The 14281-nt window shown below is 40.1% G+C and overlaps 1 protein-coding gene across 10 annotated transcripts in view; it reads left to right on the top strand.

Annotated features, from left to right (window-relative positions):
- Nucleotides 1–14281, top strand: part of LOC124272215 (solute carrier family 12 member 4-like) — a 180705-nt gene that overhangs the window by 107589 nt on the left and 58835 nt on the right. For all 10 annotated transcript variants that reach the window (XR_006897286.1, XM_046707425.1, XM_046707417.1 and 7 more), the window contains one exon: nucleotides 5116–5207. Coding sequence is in view for 9 of the 10 variants with exons in the window: in XM_046707425.1 (XP_046563381.1) it covers nucleotides 5116–5207 (92 nt within the window). In the remaining variant the exon portion in view is untranslated. The remainder of the gene's footprint in view (nucleotides 1–5115; nucleotides 5208–14281) is intronic.

The raw sequence follows: 14281 nt of genomic DNA, 5'->3' as shown, positions 1-14281 counted from the left end.
TTCATTGATTCATGGGATGTTGTTTTCCGTCATTTGTGCCCGCCTTGATAACCCTACATTACAACTTTACATCTAACCCAGAGTAAAGTAAGAAGATATTGTGCTGCAGTATTTCACCTCTATGCCATGTCAGATGTTGTAGCAGAAAAATCTGAAGTGATTCAGATCTCAAATGATTACTTCTTCAGAAAAACCCATCAACATGGTATGGTGCTGACAAACCTTGAAACATAATTCAATCATGCTTGGATTCAAACCATGATCTGGTATCCCTAAGGGAGGTAACTCTGCACAAAGTATCATATTTTCTTTGAGGATTGGACCTACTGTACTCAGGCTTGACCCATCATATCAAAACCCAAATTGTGTTTCACAATATGGTCACTGTGACAGGCACCGTTCTTTTTCACGTTCAAATACTTTGCAGTGTTAAATAATGGAGAAATCATGAAAATCTGTTATTTTGCATGGAGATAATCAACAAGCCCCCATTTAAGCCATATTATGGTTGATATTGCAGCTGTAGATTTACGTGATGACCTATATGACTCAGTTTTCCTCGTTAATATGCACATTTGAAATAGCCAGTGAATTCCTGGATCAGAATCAACTTTTAACAACAATAGTGTGATGTCATCATATTTGCCATTTCAGTAAAATTCACCTGGCTGATTCCCCATCGATATTTGCAGACTCATAGGGGTTTTATCAGAGAATCTTTCAGACGAACAGTCTTTGACAAAGCAATTAGCATAAGGCAATAGTGAAGGATGAGAATAGCAACATCAGTGAAAGGTGTGCTTGTACTGATGATGAAGGACTCCTGCACCCAGCACAGCTCCCCCTAGTGGCCTCTTACCACATTAACAGTCAAGGGATCTAACTGCATCAGTTGCAGCATCCTGTGCATCATGTTCCTCAAGAGTATTATGTAGTGATATTGTTACAAGAAGTGTTTCACCTAAACTTTTCATCATAAGGAATCCATATATGGGCTGTGCCATTTATGAATGGGTGTTCTTGCACACAAATCAGAGTCAAACTCAGAGGGTTTTTTAGTAATGAATGGGAAAAGTTACTTCTATAGAATCATAGAATTTTTGTTTGGATATCTGAATGTAAAATAAATTTCAATGAAGATTCTGGATGCTCTCCTTTCAGATTTCCATGAATGAAGATTGTCATTTGACTCTATACTTTCTAATTTGCATGTCAAAAAGGGACTTTGAAAGTGAGAAAGATCTTGAAAATTTCAAAACTTTTTTTCAGATATGAGATTCAAGTAGAACACATTCCAGTCATGCTGGTCCGTTAAGGTTTGAAATTACATTATACATGTTGAGGGCCATGCACATTTGGTTATCCTGACTAGACCTGTATATATATACTATAAGCAATCAGCTGGTATTGGGCAACGTCAGTCAATATTGATTCTAGACCCAACAGGCAGTACAGAATTATAGCCGTGTGAGCTTATTTACTTCCATGTTGAATATATCCCAAGTTTAAAATTAGCAGTGTTAAAAATAAGCGTTGCCTGCTCAACAAGTTTTACTGGTCATCAGCTGTGAAAGTTTGAGAATTCTTCATAACATGATGTTCAATTTGAGTATTGTATTGCTTTACTGCGTTGAGGGGAGTATTTGTTTCAAGAAGGTTAATTAAGTTTGAAGGAGCATTTCAGTGAAGGCAATATTATATTATCTCACAAAACAAAGTTAGTAGATTTAAAGTACCATTTAGAGCATTATGTAATGGAAGTCTTTCGTAATAACCAAACATTTCTGGCGTTGTCTGTTCATATGCTGTTAACTCAGACTTAGGAGGCCACTAAGGATTGTTTGTTTGGCTTGGTGACATATTGATGAATGTCATTATATTCCAGTATTGTAGACTGTTGCTCATGACGTCAATCACTGGATTGTCTGACCCAAATTGTATGATTTTGTTTTTCAAACAATAAATTACCCATGAAGGTCCAGGTTAGAATACTGATCTTCAGTAACCCATGCTTGACGTAAGAGGCAACTAACGGGATCGAGTGGTCAGACTCGTTGACTTGGTTGCCACATGTCATTGGTTTTCTATTGCGCAGATCGATGCTCATGTTGTTGATGACTGGGTTGTCTGGTCCAGACTTGATTATTTACAGACCGCCGCCATGTAGCTGGAATATTGCTGAGTGCGGCGTAAAACTAAACTCACTCACTCCCAACAATAAATTATGTGCTGGGCATTATGGGTGCCCAGAAGTGTCGAACATTTAATAACAACTGTCACGTCAAGTGCTTACAGATTGCATATGTCAGACATGATTGTCTCCCTTTAGATGTATTGCATCATCACCACCATTGTCAAGTGGGTATGGTTTAAGGCTTGTTAGTCCAGCAATATCATAGAAGGGGACACCAGAAATGGGTTTCATACCTTGTACCCATGTGGGGAATTAAACCTGGGTCTTTAGCGTAAAGAGCAAACACTTCAACCCCTCAGTTACCCCAACGCCCCTGTCAAGTGGCACAAGCTTCATATTGTGTCCTCACAATGTGTTGTGTAGCTAGTAGTCTGTACAATGTCGAGTTGACTTGAAACTTCAACAGCATATCTTTATCAGGGTTCTCATTGTGTAAACAGTCGAACAAAATCACTTTGAGTGGCATGTTACTTCTAAAATAGAACATTTACTTACACTAGATTTCCTTTGTGAAGACTTTTGAATGATTGCAAGGCTGAGTATAATGGTATGACCATGCATGACATCATTTAGATCATACGGCGGTGAATATTAATACTCCTGGGCTCTTCAGAATTTACTGCTTTTGTGTTTGACCCACAAGCATATTGAACTTTTGACACATGTGTATAAAAGAAAGCTATAGACCCTTAAATTCTATTTTCTAATTCGAATACAGGGTATATATATGTATAGATATACACATGTCATGACACGTTGCTGGAGACATAATGTGTGGCTGTGATTATCAGCTGCTGGCTTGCAAGGCTCCACTCAGCAACATAAACACTAGCCTGAAGCCCAAGTCAAGCAAAGTTCTGTGTGGTCAAGTAAATCAGATGTAATTCCGCTCAATATTTGACACTTTGATGCTTTTTAACATGATGGTATCTTATGGAAAGATTGATCTTTGACCAAAGCTTTCAGTTGATCTTCAGACAACTAGAATCCTTCAAGAACAATTATGGGCATCAAATGGAAAATGCATGTTTTATTCTTAATAATTCTGAAATGTCGCTGGTCTGGAACTGAGATTTTCTAAACCAAAACTTGTTGGCCAAAACAGGATAAAAGATGAAATTGTGCTAAACATTTGTTGACAAAGATGTTCACAAGGAAACTAAAAAAATCATATAGTTTATTTGTTCCAGTGATTTTTCCTGAGAATACAAAAGTGCATGCAACTCTGATGTCTATTTTTTTTCATTTTTATGTTTGATTGATTTATAGCTATGGAAGATGTTGAGGCATCATGGTAGCCTGAAGAACTTGTCACAAAGTCCTGACATTCCTTAGGATACGAGCTGTAATTGTTTAGCGTTATCTAAATGAGTTGGGTGAAACTCACTCACTTCAAGATTCAGTTCTGCCTGTATTCTACGTGGTGTTGACTCCAAGTAAAACTAGCACAACACAGATCAAGTACTTTGAAAACTTGAATGGTGCCAAGTTCACAGTAATCTTCTGGGATGTTTCCAAGATTGTCTCACATCAGTTACACATTTCTTATAGACACTTGGTACTTGTGGAAAATCTAGAAGTAGTCTTTACTGAAGAAGAATGTAAATTAAATGATTTACATGAATCTCTGAGTATGTGTATGCCATTACAATATCTTCACAAATTTTTGTTGTTGGCAATAGATATATTTCTGTGTAGACTTACCGGTACTTCCCTGAGTCATCCCAGGTCATCATGGGTTTCAATCCAAACTTTGTCCTGAATATAAGTTTTGGTTGTCAGAACCATACCTGTATTGCTGTATTCTAATGTCATCAATACTTCTGGAAGATGTGAAAGTACTCTTTACTGTTGAGGAAAGAAAATGAAGTGATGTACATAAATCCCTGAGTATGTGTATTCCATCATAGCGTCTTCATGCTCAGGTAATATGATTTATAGCTTGTTGTTGTTGGCATTAAATATATTCCTGTGCAGGCTGACTTCCCTGAATCTTGTTCATCATGGCTTTGAACCCAGGATGTGTCCTGATTATGAGTTTTGAGAACCATTCCTATGTTCCCCTGTTCTGGAAGGTCATTGATTGTTTCGCCTTTGCATGTGTTTGTGACAGGTGTTACTAGTGGAACAGGTGTACTCAGAATTATTGCTTTTAGCAGGGTTTTCTTATGAATATGGAAAGGCTTTGTCTCAAAATGTTCAAAGCAGTTGCACTTTTGAGCTAAGAATTTGATGAACTTTGTGAATGAACAGGAAGATGTTGAAGAATAACATATGTATGATTCACACTATCCCATTCAGCTAGTCTGTTTGATCATTTGACTTCAGTAAGATGAGCACATGCCCGTATTTGGGTAGATTGGATATATTCTAATGTCATCAATAGCAGAATCATTGAGCATTATATATGATGATATTATCTCCTCCTCAGGCACTGGATTAGGAGATCTAGACATAAGTGAAGAAGTGCTTTGGTTTTTCTCCTTGATCAAACTGACATACTGTAATAAATAATGTTCAAAGTGGCACCTTTCCAAAATGCATCTCAACTTGTTATGGGGAGCAGAGTTGTAACCTCTGCATCTTCATTCTTTTCTCTTTCAGCTCCCTTGATTCATCTATGTTTGAGCTTGCCAGAATGATGTGATTATGATTTCTCATTTTTCTTCAAAATGTTGAAGTTATTCACTGCGGTTGAGCAAGCGTAGACTGATTGTGATTGTTATTTCTGCAGACAATGCCCACTTATCAAAGGACCAGATACCTCTAGGAAGCACAGTTGTAACCTCTTCATCTTCATTCCTTTCTCTTTCAGCATCCTTGATCCAACTATGTTTGAACCTGCCAAAATGGTGTGATTATGATTTGTCATTTTTCGTTGAGGTGGAGCAAGTGTTGACGGATTTTGTCTGTTTTTTCAGGAGATAATGCCCACCTTTCCAAGGACCAGATACCTCTGGCTGATGCCGAGGACCCGGAATCTCCGTTTGCCAATCATATGGCACTGTATGAGGTGAGTAAATAACCTTCCTCTCATCAACATGAAACACATACAGAGTTATGGCACTTTTCTGTGACTGGATCCTATGATCATGGCACTTTTGAAGATCGGGGTTAGAATTGGTCTTCAGTAACCCATGCTTGTCGTAAGAGGCAACGGGTTCAGGTGGTCAAGCTCGTTGACTTGGTTGACACATGTCATCGCATCCCAGTTGCGTAGATCAATGTTCACGCTGTTGATCACTGGATTGTGTGGCCCAGACTTGATTATTTACAGACCGCCACCATATAGCGGGAATATTGCTGAGTGTGGCGTTTAACAACAAACAAACCAATCTGATCATGGCTCTCAAATCTCAGACTCTCCTAGAATACAATCCCCTGATTGTCCCCATGTACCTGTTGGTTTTGTGGAAGTGGTAACACTAATGTTAATATTAATTGGCAGGCTATAATATTATTCATACCAACTGTCTGATAGAATTGGAATTAAACCCAACTCACTCCCATTACTCATGACCTGGGATGTTGGAGAATAATCAGGTCCCCAGCAATCAAGATTGTTCTTGTTCAAATTTATAGAAAACAAAAATTATAAGCGTAAACTTTCCCTCTGGATTATGGTTGCCTTAATTCTGTGGTTCCCACAGTCACATACAGAAAATAAAATGAAAAATTTTAAACCCTAAGTCATAGCTATCCCTATTGGTAGGCTTACTCTCTTAACCCCAAGAGTTACCTCCCCTTGACATGACGTCATCCTATTGTCTGTTTGAAAACCTCACAAGTTTTCTGTATGCACTACAGTCAACACGTACAGAAGTGAAGTGAAAAATTTTCAACTTTACACAGCCTTCTGCACTAGATTCATCGTAGTAGGTTAGTGGTGTCGACATTTGGTCCGACGGACAATCGTATTTATATTATTTTATGTTCTATGTTGCTTTATTTTCCCGCCCTTTTTTCCTTAGTTTTTCAGGAAGATATGACTAAAAACAAGTGTGTCCAATGCCAAAAGTTCATACCCGATCTTGACCCTCATTCCTTATGTGTAGCATGTTTTTCGGGTATCCCATGCACATTAGTAGATCTCTGTTTATTATAGAAAACAAAATTTCAGAGGATGAGAAAGTTTGTTAAACTACAGTACAGTTCTTTAGTTTGACACTTCAAATTTAACTTCAAAGCAATTTAATGTACCTTACTTAAAAGTTTCAAATGTAAAATTAAGAAGTAACATATGTTATATTTAGGAATCATAAATTACAAAGTTTAAAATCAATGATAAGACATCTAAACCTCATCTTTAAAGTTTATATCCATTCCATTACAAGAAGAAATGTCAGTTCTTTAACAAGCTAACGAGTTATGTGGCATTTATTCTGAGAAGGCCTCCAGATGGAATGTTAAATTGGCTTTTAAACCAAGTGGTCCTCTTTGTATACTTAAAGCATGGATCGTCTTTGCTCAAGTAATGAGAGACATTCAGACAATCAATGGAAACTACTTCGTTTGAGGAAAGAGGAAATACTGACACAACAGGAAATCCTTGTAAGGCTTCATTAGATATGACGCAACTATATTACTCAAAAGAAGTTAGGACACTTAATTCTTTCATGTTACACTAGTTAATCTGTCATGGCTGGTATTTAAGAACCGATGTTACAGTACTTCATCTGTCAAAGCATGGCAGATTCACTGTGGTAATATGACAGAATCTGTTGTTTAACTTCTTCTGATAAGCATATTATGCCTGAACATTCAAGCAGTTGGGCATTAAATACACCACGTCAGAGACTGAGACAGTAGAGACCTTAAATTATCATACTTTTAAAAAAATGCATTTTCAAACATGCTTTCAATATTTGATCATCGCTGGGATGCTGAGTCAGAATTTTATGACAGTCCCCCATGTGAAATGGGGATCAGGTTGAAGTGCGTGGTGCTCTGTCATCTCTCTAATGATCTCAACCATTGGTTTACCCTGTGATGTCAACCATTGGTTTACCCTGTGATGTCAACCATTGGTTTGTCCTGTGATGTTAACCATTGGTTTACCCTGTGATGTCAACCATTGGTTTATCCTGTGATGTCAACCATTGGCTGGCAATATGATCTCAACCATTGGCATGTCCGGTGATGTCAAACATTGGCTTGCGATATGATCTCAACAATTGGTTTACCCTGTGATGTCAAACATTGGCTTGCCCTGTGATGTCAACCATTGGCATGTCCGGTGATGTCAACCATTGGCTTGCAATATGATCTCAACCATTGGTTTACCCTGTGATGTCAAACATTGGCTTGTCATATGATGTCAAACATTGGCTTGCCCTGTGATGTCAACCATTGGTTTAACTTGTGATGTCAACCATTGCCCTGTGATGTCAACCATTGATTTACCTTGTGATGTCAACCATTGGTTTAACTTGTGATGTCAACCATTGGTTTACCTTCTGATGTCAACCATTGGTTTACCTTGTGATGTCAACCATTGCCCTGTGATGTCAACCATTGGTTTACCTTGTGATGTCAACCATTGGTTTGCCCTGTGATGTCAACCATTGGTTTACCTTGTGATGTCAACCATTGGTTTACCTTGTGATGTCAACCATTGCCCTGTGATGTCAACCATTGGTTTGCCCTGTGATGTCAACCATTGGTTTACCTTGTGATGTCAACCATTGGTTTACCTTGTGATGTCAACCATTGCCCTGTGATGTCAACCATTGGTTTACCTTGTGATGTCAACCATTGGTTTGCCCTGTGATGTCAACCATTGGTTAAACTTGTGATGTCAACCATTGCCCTGTGATGTCGACCATTGGTTTAACTTGTGATGTCAACCATTTCCCTGTGATGTCAACCATTGGTTTACCTTCTGATGTCAACCATTGGTTTAACTTGTGATGTCAACCATTGCCCTGTGATGTCAACCATTGGTTTACCTTGTGATGTCAACCATTGGTTTGCCCTGTGATGTCAACCATTGGTTTACCTTGTGATGTCAACCATTGCCCTGTGATGTCAACCATTGGTTTACCTTGTGATGTCAACCATTGGTTTACCTTGTGATGTCAACCATTGGTTTACCCTGTGATGTCAACCATTGGTTTACCTTGTGATGTCAACCATTGCCCAGTGATGTCAACCATTGGTTTAACTTGTGATGTCAACCATTGTCAACCATTGCCCTGTGATGTCAACCATTGGTTTAACTTGTGATGTCAACCATTGATCTGTGATGTCAACCATTGCCCTGTGATGTCAACCATTGGTTTAACTTGTGATGTCAACCATTGATCTGTGATGTCAACCATTGCCCTGTGATGTCAACCATTGCCCTGTGATGTCAACCATTGATTTGTGATGTCAACCATTGCCCTGTGATGTCAACCATTGATCTGTGATGTCAACCATTGCCCTGTGATGTTAACCATTGCCCTGTGATGTCAACCATTGCCCTGTGATGTCAACCATTGATTTGTGATGTCAACCATTGCCCTGTGATGTCAACCATTGCCCTGTGATGTCAACCATTGATTTGTGATGTCAACCATTGCCCTGTGATGTCAACCATTGCCCTGTGATGTCAACCATTGGCTTGCCCTGTGATGGTATGCCCTGCCCAAATTTCAGCATCTGCAGGTTGGCATGACTATTGCTGACTGTGACATAAAGCAACACCCACTCATTCTGCCCCCACACTCATTGACTTGACATCAACATGTGGTGCTGAAAGATGGAATGATCCTCCACCAAGCCATTATCAGCTCCACAGATGCAAACATCAACACTGACTGGTTCATGGTCAATTTACAGTGTATTCAGATTAGATATGAGTTGTCAAATTGGTTTCCTCTCAGTTTACTTTGGTCCAGTGATGTACACACCATGGAAACAGCCAAACAGTAGACAAGGAAAATATTGGGAGGGTATCTCCTGGTCTTCATGACATTTTGATCACAACCACAGTTGAGATAATTCCTGACAAGCTTAGCTTCATGTCCTTTAAGAATGAGATATGTACTGATTCCAACCTCAGAGTGTTTTTCAACAGTGCTGCAACTAATTTTCTGCTTAAATATAGAACACTAAAACTGTGGCGGTATCGGTATATGAGTTATATAGAAATAAATATGTACATCTCCAAACAGTCTGTGATGTAGACTTGCACAAGTCTTATAAGGCAATAATTATTACGTGTAAGCAGAATTGCTTGATAATATACATGATAATATTCATGATATATATGATAGGAACAACTATTCCCCACAAGTATCTGTTCAGCTTATCTAGACATGTCTATTATAAGGATAAACTCACTGACAACCATGCAATTATCATTCAGTACAGCCTGAGAGCAAGTCTAGTGGGTTAGAATTGGCCTAAGCAACACATGCTTGTCGTGAGAGGCAACTGGCGGGATTGGGTGGTCAGGCTCACTGACTTGGTTGACAAGTATCCTGATTGTGTAGATCATTGCTCATGATGTTGATCACTGTATTGTCTGGCCCTGACTTGGTTATTTACAGACCGACACTATATAGCTGGCTTAGTGTGGTGTTAAGCAACAAACAAACAGAGATACAAATTTTGTGTCAGCTGACATGTATCTGAGTCTGCACAGCAACTTGCTTGGAGGTGAGGTGAGGTGAGGTGAGGTGAAATTGGGTTTAACGTCATGCTTGAGAATATTTCGCTCATATGATGACGTGCATGTGTGTATGTGTATGTGCGGCTGCTTGTACCAGCCCAGACTTAAGCTGGTTTTATAGTGCTAGCCCACTGAGATACCATGCCCCAGTGAAGCATGAATACCCCACTCAGACACATTATACTGACTCCAAGCCAACCAGTCCTTGTTGTACCCATTAATGCCGAGCGCCAGGCAGGGACCAACAAGTACCATATTTTAACGTCTTTTGGTATGACGCAGTCGGGGATCGAACCCGCGACCTTCCGCTCTCCGCGGGCGGACGCTCTAACCACTACACCACAGAGGCGGTCAACTTGCTTGGATATGGTGTTAAGTTCAACACTGAAACACTGCTACAGCCAGCTCCTGCCTTATCCTCTACAAATACCTTATTCTTCTTTATCAACTACCATAATCAGAATGCCACTCAAACAAGGCTTCATGGCTTACAACACTGATACTGCTTTTAAAGGCTTTAATTATATTTGATTCCCTGTCACAGTTAAGTAGAATCTTAGCCTAAAATACATTTGATACATTTCCGGCCTGTGTCTGGGTCTGTGTTTTAATCGGCATCGAGGTGTCTGAGTGGTTAAAGAGTCATGTCTTTGAAAAAAGGCGATTCCAATTGCTCTCCAAGAAAGTTTACGTAAGATTTCTTTGTATTACTCGGATGTCATTGAATAATGTGAAAGAAGGTTGTAATGAAGACGAAGTGAACTTATCATCATCATCATCATCATCAAAATTGGCATAAGTAGTTTTGGTCTCACCAACTTGCTCAAAATAGTTATCATCTTCTTCATTTTCATCATGATAATAGCATGGAAAAAATGTTCCTTTTTGGTGGTGAGTTTTTATTTGGATTGAATAAAATCTAGTGTATTGTCTGCTGAACATCTTGGTCTTAGGTTGCAGACAGATGCAAAGAGACATCACTTGTAGGACCAAGCAGAGATAGGTATTCAGGATAAAGGGAACATACACTTCTCATGATAAAATAGTGACTTATAGTCGCTAAGTTGATTTGGGCCAAGTCCTCGTCTCCATGTAATAAGATTAGTAAGGTTATTAAATCTAAAGCACTGAGAGAATGTTCATACTTTTTGATAAAATACACCTTTGAGGGCAAACACATTGACATTAGCAGGATTAGTATCGAGAACATCAAGTACTTTTTAAGAATTGCTGGAGGGCTTGATAATTTGACTTAAAATTTGTGTTTTAATTTGAACATAACCCTGTATGATGTGACTGGAAATCGTTGAGGAGGAATCAGTGTTTGGTTTGAAGGTAATCCTCCAGGATGTTACCGGGAATCCTGGGGCAGGATATTAGTGTTCAGTTTGAAGGTGATCCTCCAGGATGTTACTGGGAATCCTGGGGCAGGATATTAGTGTTCAGTTTGAAGGTAATCCTCCAGGATGTTACTGGGAATCCTGGGGCAGGATATTAGTGTTCAGTTTGAAGGTAATCCTCCAGGATGTTGAATCCTGGGGCAGGATATTAGTGTTCAGTTTGAAGGTGATCCTGAAGGGATCAGGATGTTACTGGGAATCCTGGGGCAGGATATTAGTGTTCAGTTTGAAGGTAATCCTCCAGGATGTTACTGGGAATCCTGGGGCAGGATATTAGTGTTCAGTTTGAAGGTAATCCTCCAGGATGTTACTGGGAATCCTGGGGCAGGATATTAGTGTTCAGTTTGAAGGTGATCCTCCAGGATGTTACTGGGAATCCTGGGGCAGGATATTATTCAGTGTTCAGTTTGAAGGTGTTCAGTTTCCTCCAGGATGTTACTGGGAATCCTGGGGCAGGATATTAGTGTTCAGTTTGAAGGTGATCCTCCAGGATGTTACTGGGAATCCTGGGGCAGGATATTAGTGTTCAGTTTGAAGGTGATCCTCCAGGATGTTACTGGGAATCCTGGGGCAGGATATTAGTGTTCAGTTTGAAGGTGATCCTCCAGGATGTTACTGGGAATCCTGGGGCAGGACATTAGTGTTCAGTTTGAAGGTGATCCTCCAGGATGTTACTGGGAATCCTGGGGCAGGATATTAGTGTTCAGTTTGAAGGTGATCCTCCAGGATGTTACTGGGAATCCTGGGGCAGGACATTAGTGTTCAGTTTGAAGGTGATCCTCCAGGATGTTACTGGGAATCCTGGGGCAGGATATTAGTGTTCAGTTTGAAGGTGATCCTCCAGGATGTTACTGGGAATCCTGGGGCAGGATATTAGTGTTCAGTTTGAAGGTAATCCTCCAGGATGTTACTGGGAATCCTGGGGCAGGACATTAGTGTTCAGTTTGAAGGTGATCCTCTGTGAGTTTATCACCCCTACTGCCTCACATGACATCAAACCCCTGGTCCAGATACTATCAACCAGTGGTTCTCATGTTATTGACTTCTAATTCCCATTGGCTCTGCTTATATCTGCTCATATACCAATCCTTTTTCTACTGTCAACTGAAGGTTCTGCTTTCAACCACTGTTTCTCATGCTATAAGCTCCTTATTCAGAAGCTGTTTCTCATGTTATCTACAAGTGATTTACCTATTAGCCAGACTCCAACTCACAGTCGACAAAAACCTGCTATCGCTGACTATGACATTAACCAACCTTCACAGACTCACCTTCCTCTGCTGTAGTCTTGGTTCTACACCTTCACAGACTCACCTTCCTCTGCTGTTGCCTTGGTTCTACACCTTCACAGACTCACCTTCCTCTGCTGTAGTCTTGGTTTTACACCAATACTAACTCACCTTCCTCTGCTGTAGTCTTGGTTTTACACCAATACTAACTCACCTTTTTCTGCTGTAGTCTTGGTTTTACACCAATACTAACTCACCTTCCTCTACTGTAGTCCTGGTTTTACACCAATACTAACTCACCTTTTTCTGCTGTAGTCTTGGTTTTACACCTTCACTGACTCACCTTCCTCTGCTGTAGTCTTGCTTCTACACCTTCACAGACTCACCTTCCTCTGCTGTTGCCTTGGTTCTACACCTTCACAGACTCACCTTCCTCTGCTGTAGTCTTGGTTTTACACCAATACTAACTCACCTTTTTCTACTGTAGTCCTGGTTTTACACCAATACTAACTCACCTTTTTCTACTGTAGTCCTGGTTTTACACCAATACTAACTCACCTTTTTCTGCTGTAGTCTTGGTTTTACACCTTCACTGACTCACCTTCCTCTGCTGTAGTCTTGATTCTACACCTTCACAGACTCACCTTCCTCTGCTGTTGCCTTGGTTCTACACCTTCACAGACTCACCTTCGTCTGCTGTAGTCTTGGTTTTACTGGTTTTACTTTTACACTGACTCACTGTAACCTCACCTTTTCTACTGTAGTCCTGTTTTTACACCAATACTAACTCACCTTTTTCTACTGTAGTCCTGGTTTTACACCAATACTAACTCACCTTTTTCTGCTGTAGTCTTGGTTTTACACCTTCACTGACTCACCTTCCTCTGCTGTAGTCTTGATTCTACACCTTCACAGACTCACCTTCCTCTGCTGTTGCCTTGGTTCTACACCTTCACAGACTCACCTTCCTCTGCTGTAGTCTTGGTTCTACACCTTCACAGACTCACCTGCCTCTACTGTAGTCCTGGTTTTACACCTTCACTGACTCACCTTTTTCTGCTGTAGTCTTGGTTTTACACCTTCACTGACTCACCTTCCTCTACTGTAGTCCTGGTTTTACACCTTCACTGACTCACCTTTTTCTGCTGTAGTCCTGGTTTTACACCTTCACAGACACACCTTCCTCTACTGTAGTCCTGGTTTTACACCTTCACAGACACACCTTCCTCTACTGTAGTCCTGGTTTTACACCTTCACAGACACACCTTCCTCTACTGTAGTCCTGGTTTTACACCTTCACTGACTCACCTTTTTCTGCTGTAGTCTTGGTTTTACACCGACCTGTATGATGATACCAGGTGACAATTACTGGCAGCATTCCACTTCTAAAATGATGTGTTTATGTTAACTGCAATATCTTCTGCAGTGATTGTACCAGTTTCACACTGATGAGAAATTTCCATTTACATTATCAAACATGTGTTGCTGAAACTAATCTGTGTAGGATACCCATATGTTTGCTACCATTTTCAGATTAAATTTCCTTAAACAGTCATCATACCAAAAGAAGGTAATTCAGTTTGCCTCAGATTTGTCTGAAATGTGTCTCTCAGTCAGGATAAAGGACATTTCATGCAAATAACACCTCAAGCTTCATCCCAGGGGAGCTTACAATCCCCATCCACTCCCGAAAATGGTTCGTGAAATATGTTTCATGTGTAAAATAAGCCATTTCTTGGCACAAGGTCAATAACTCTATGACTGCTGTCTGCTACATCGGGATGCATTTACCTCCATGCTC

This window comes from Haliotis rubra, unplaced genomic scaffold (assembly GCF_003918875.1).
Source record: "Haliotis rubra isolate DU_JTF1 unplaced genomic scaffold, ASM391887v1 Scf103, whole genome shotgun sequence".
In the NCBI taxonomy this organism is placed as follows: Eukaryota; Metazoa; Mollusca; class Gastropoda; order Lepetellida; family Haliotidae; genus Haliotis; species Haliotis rubra.
This window is presented reverse-complemented; position numbering and strand designations above follow the sequence as displayed.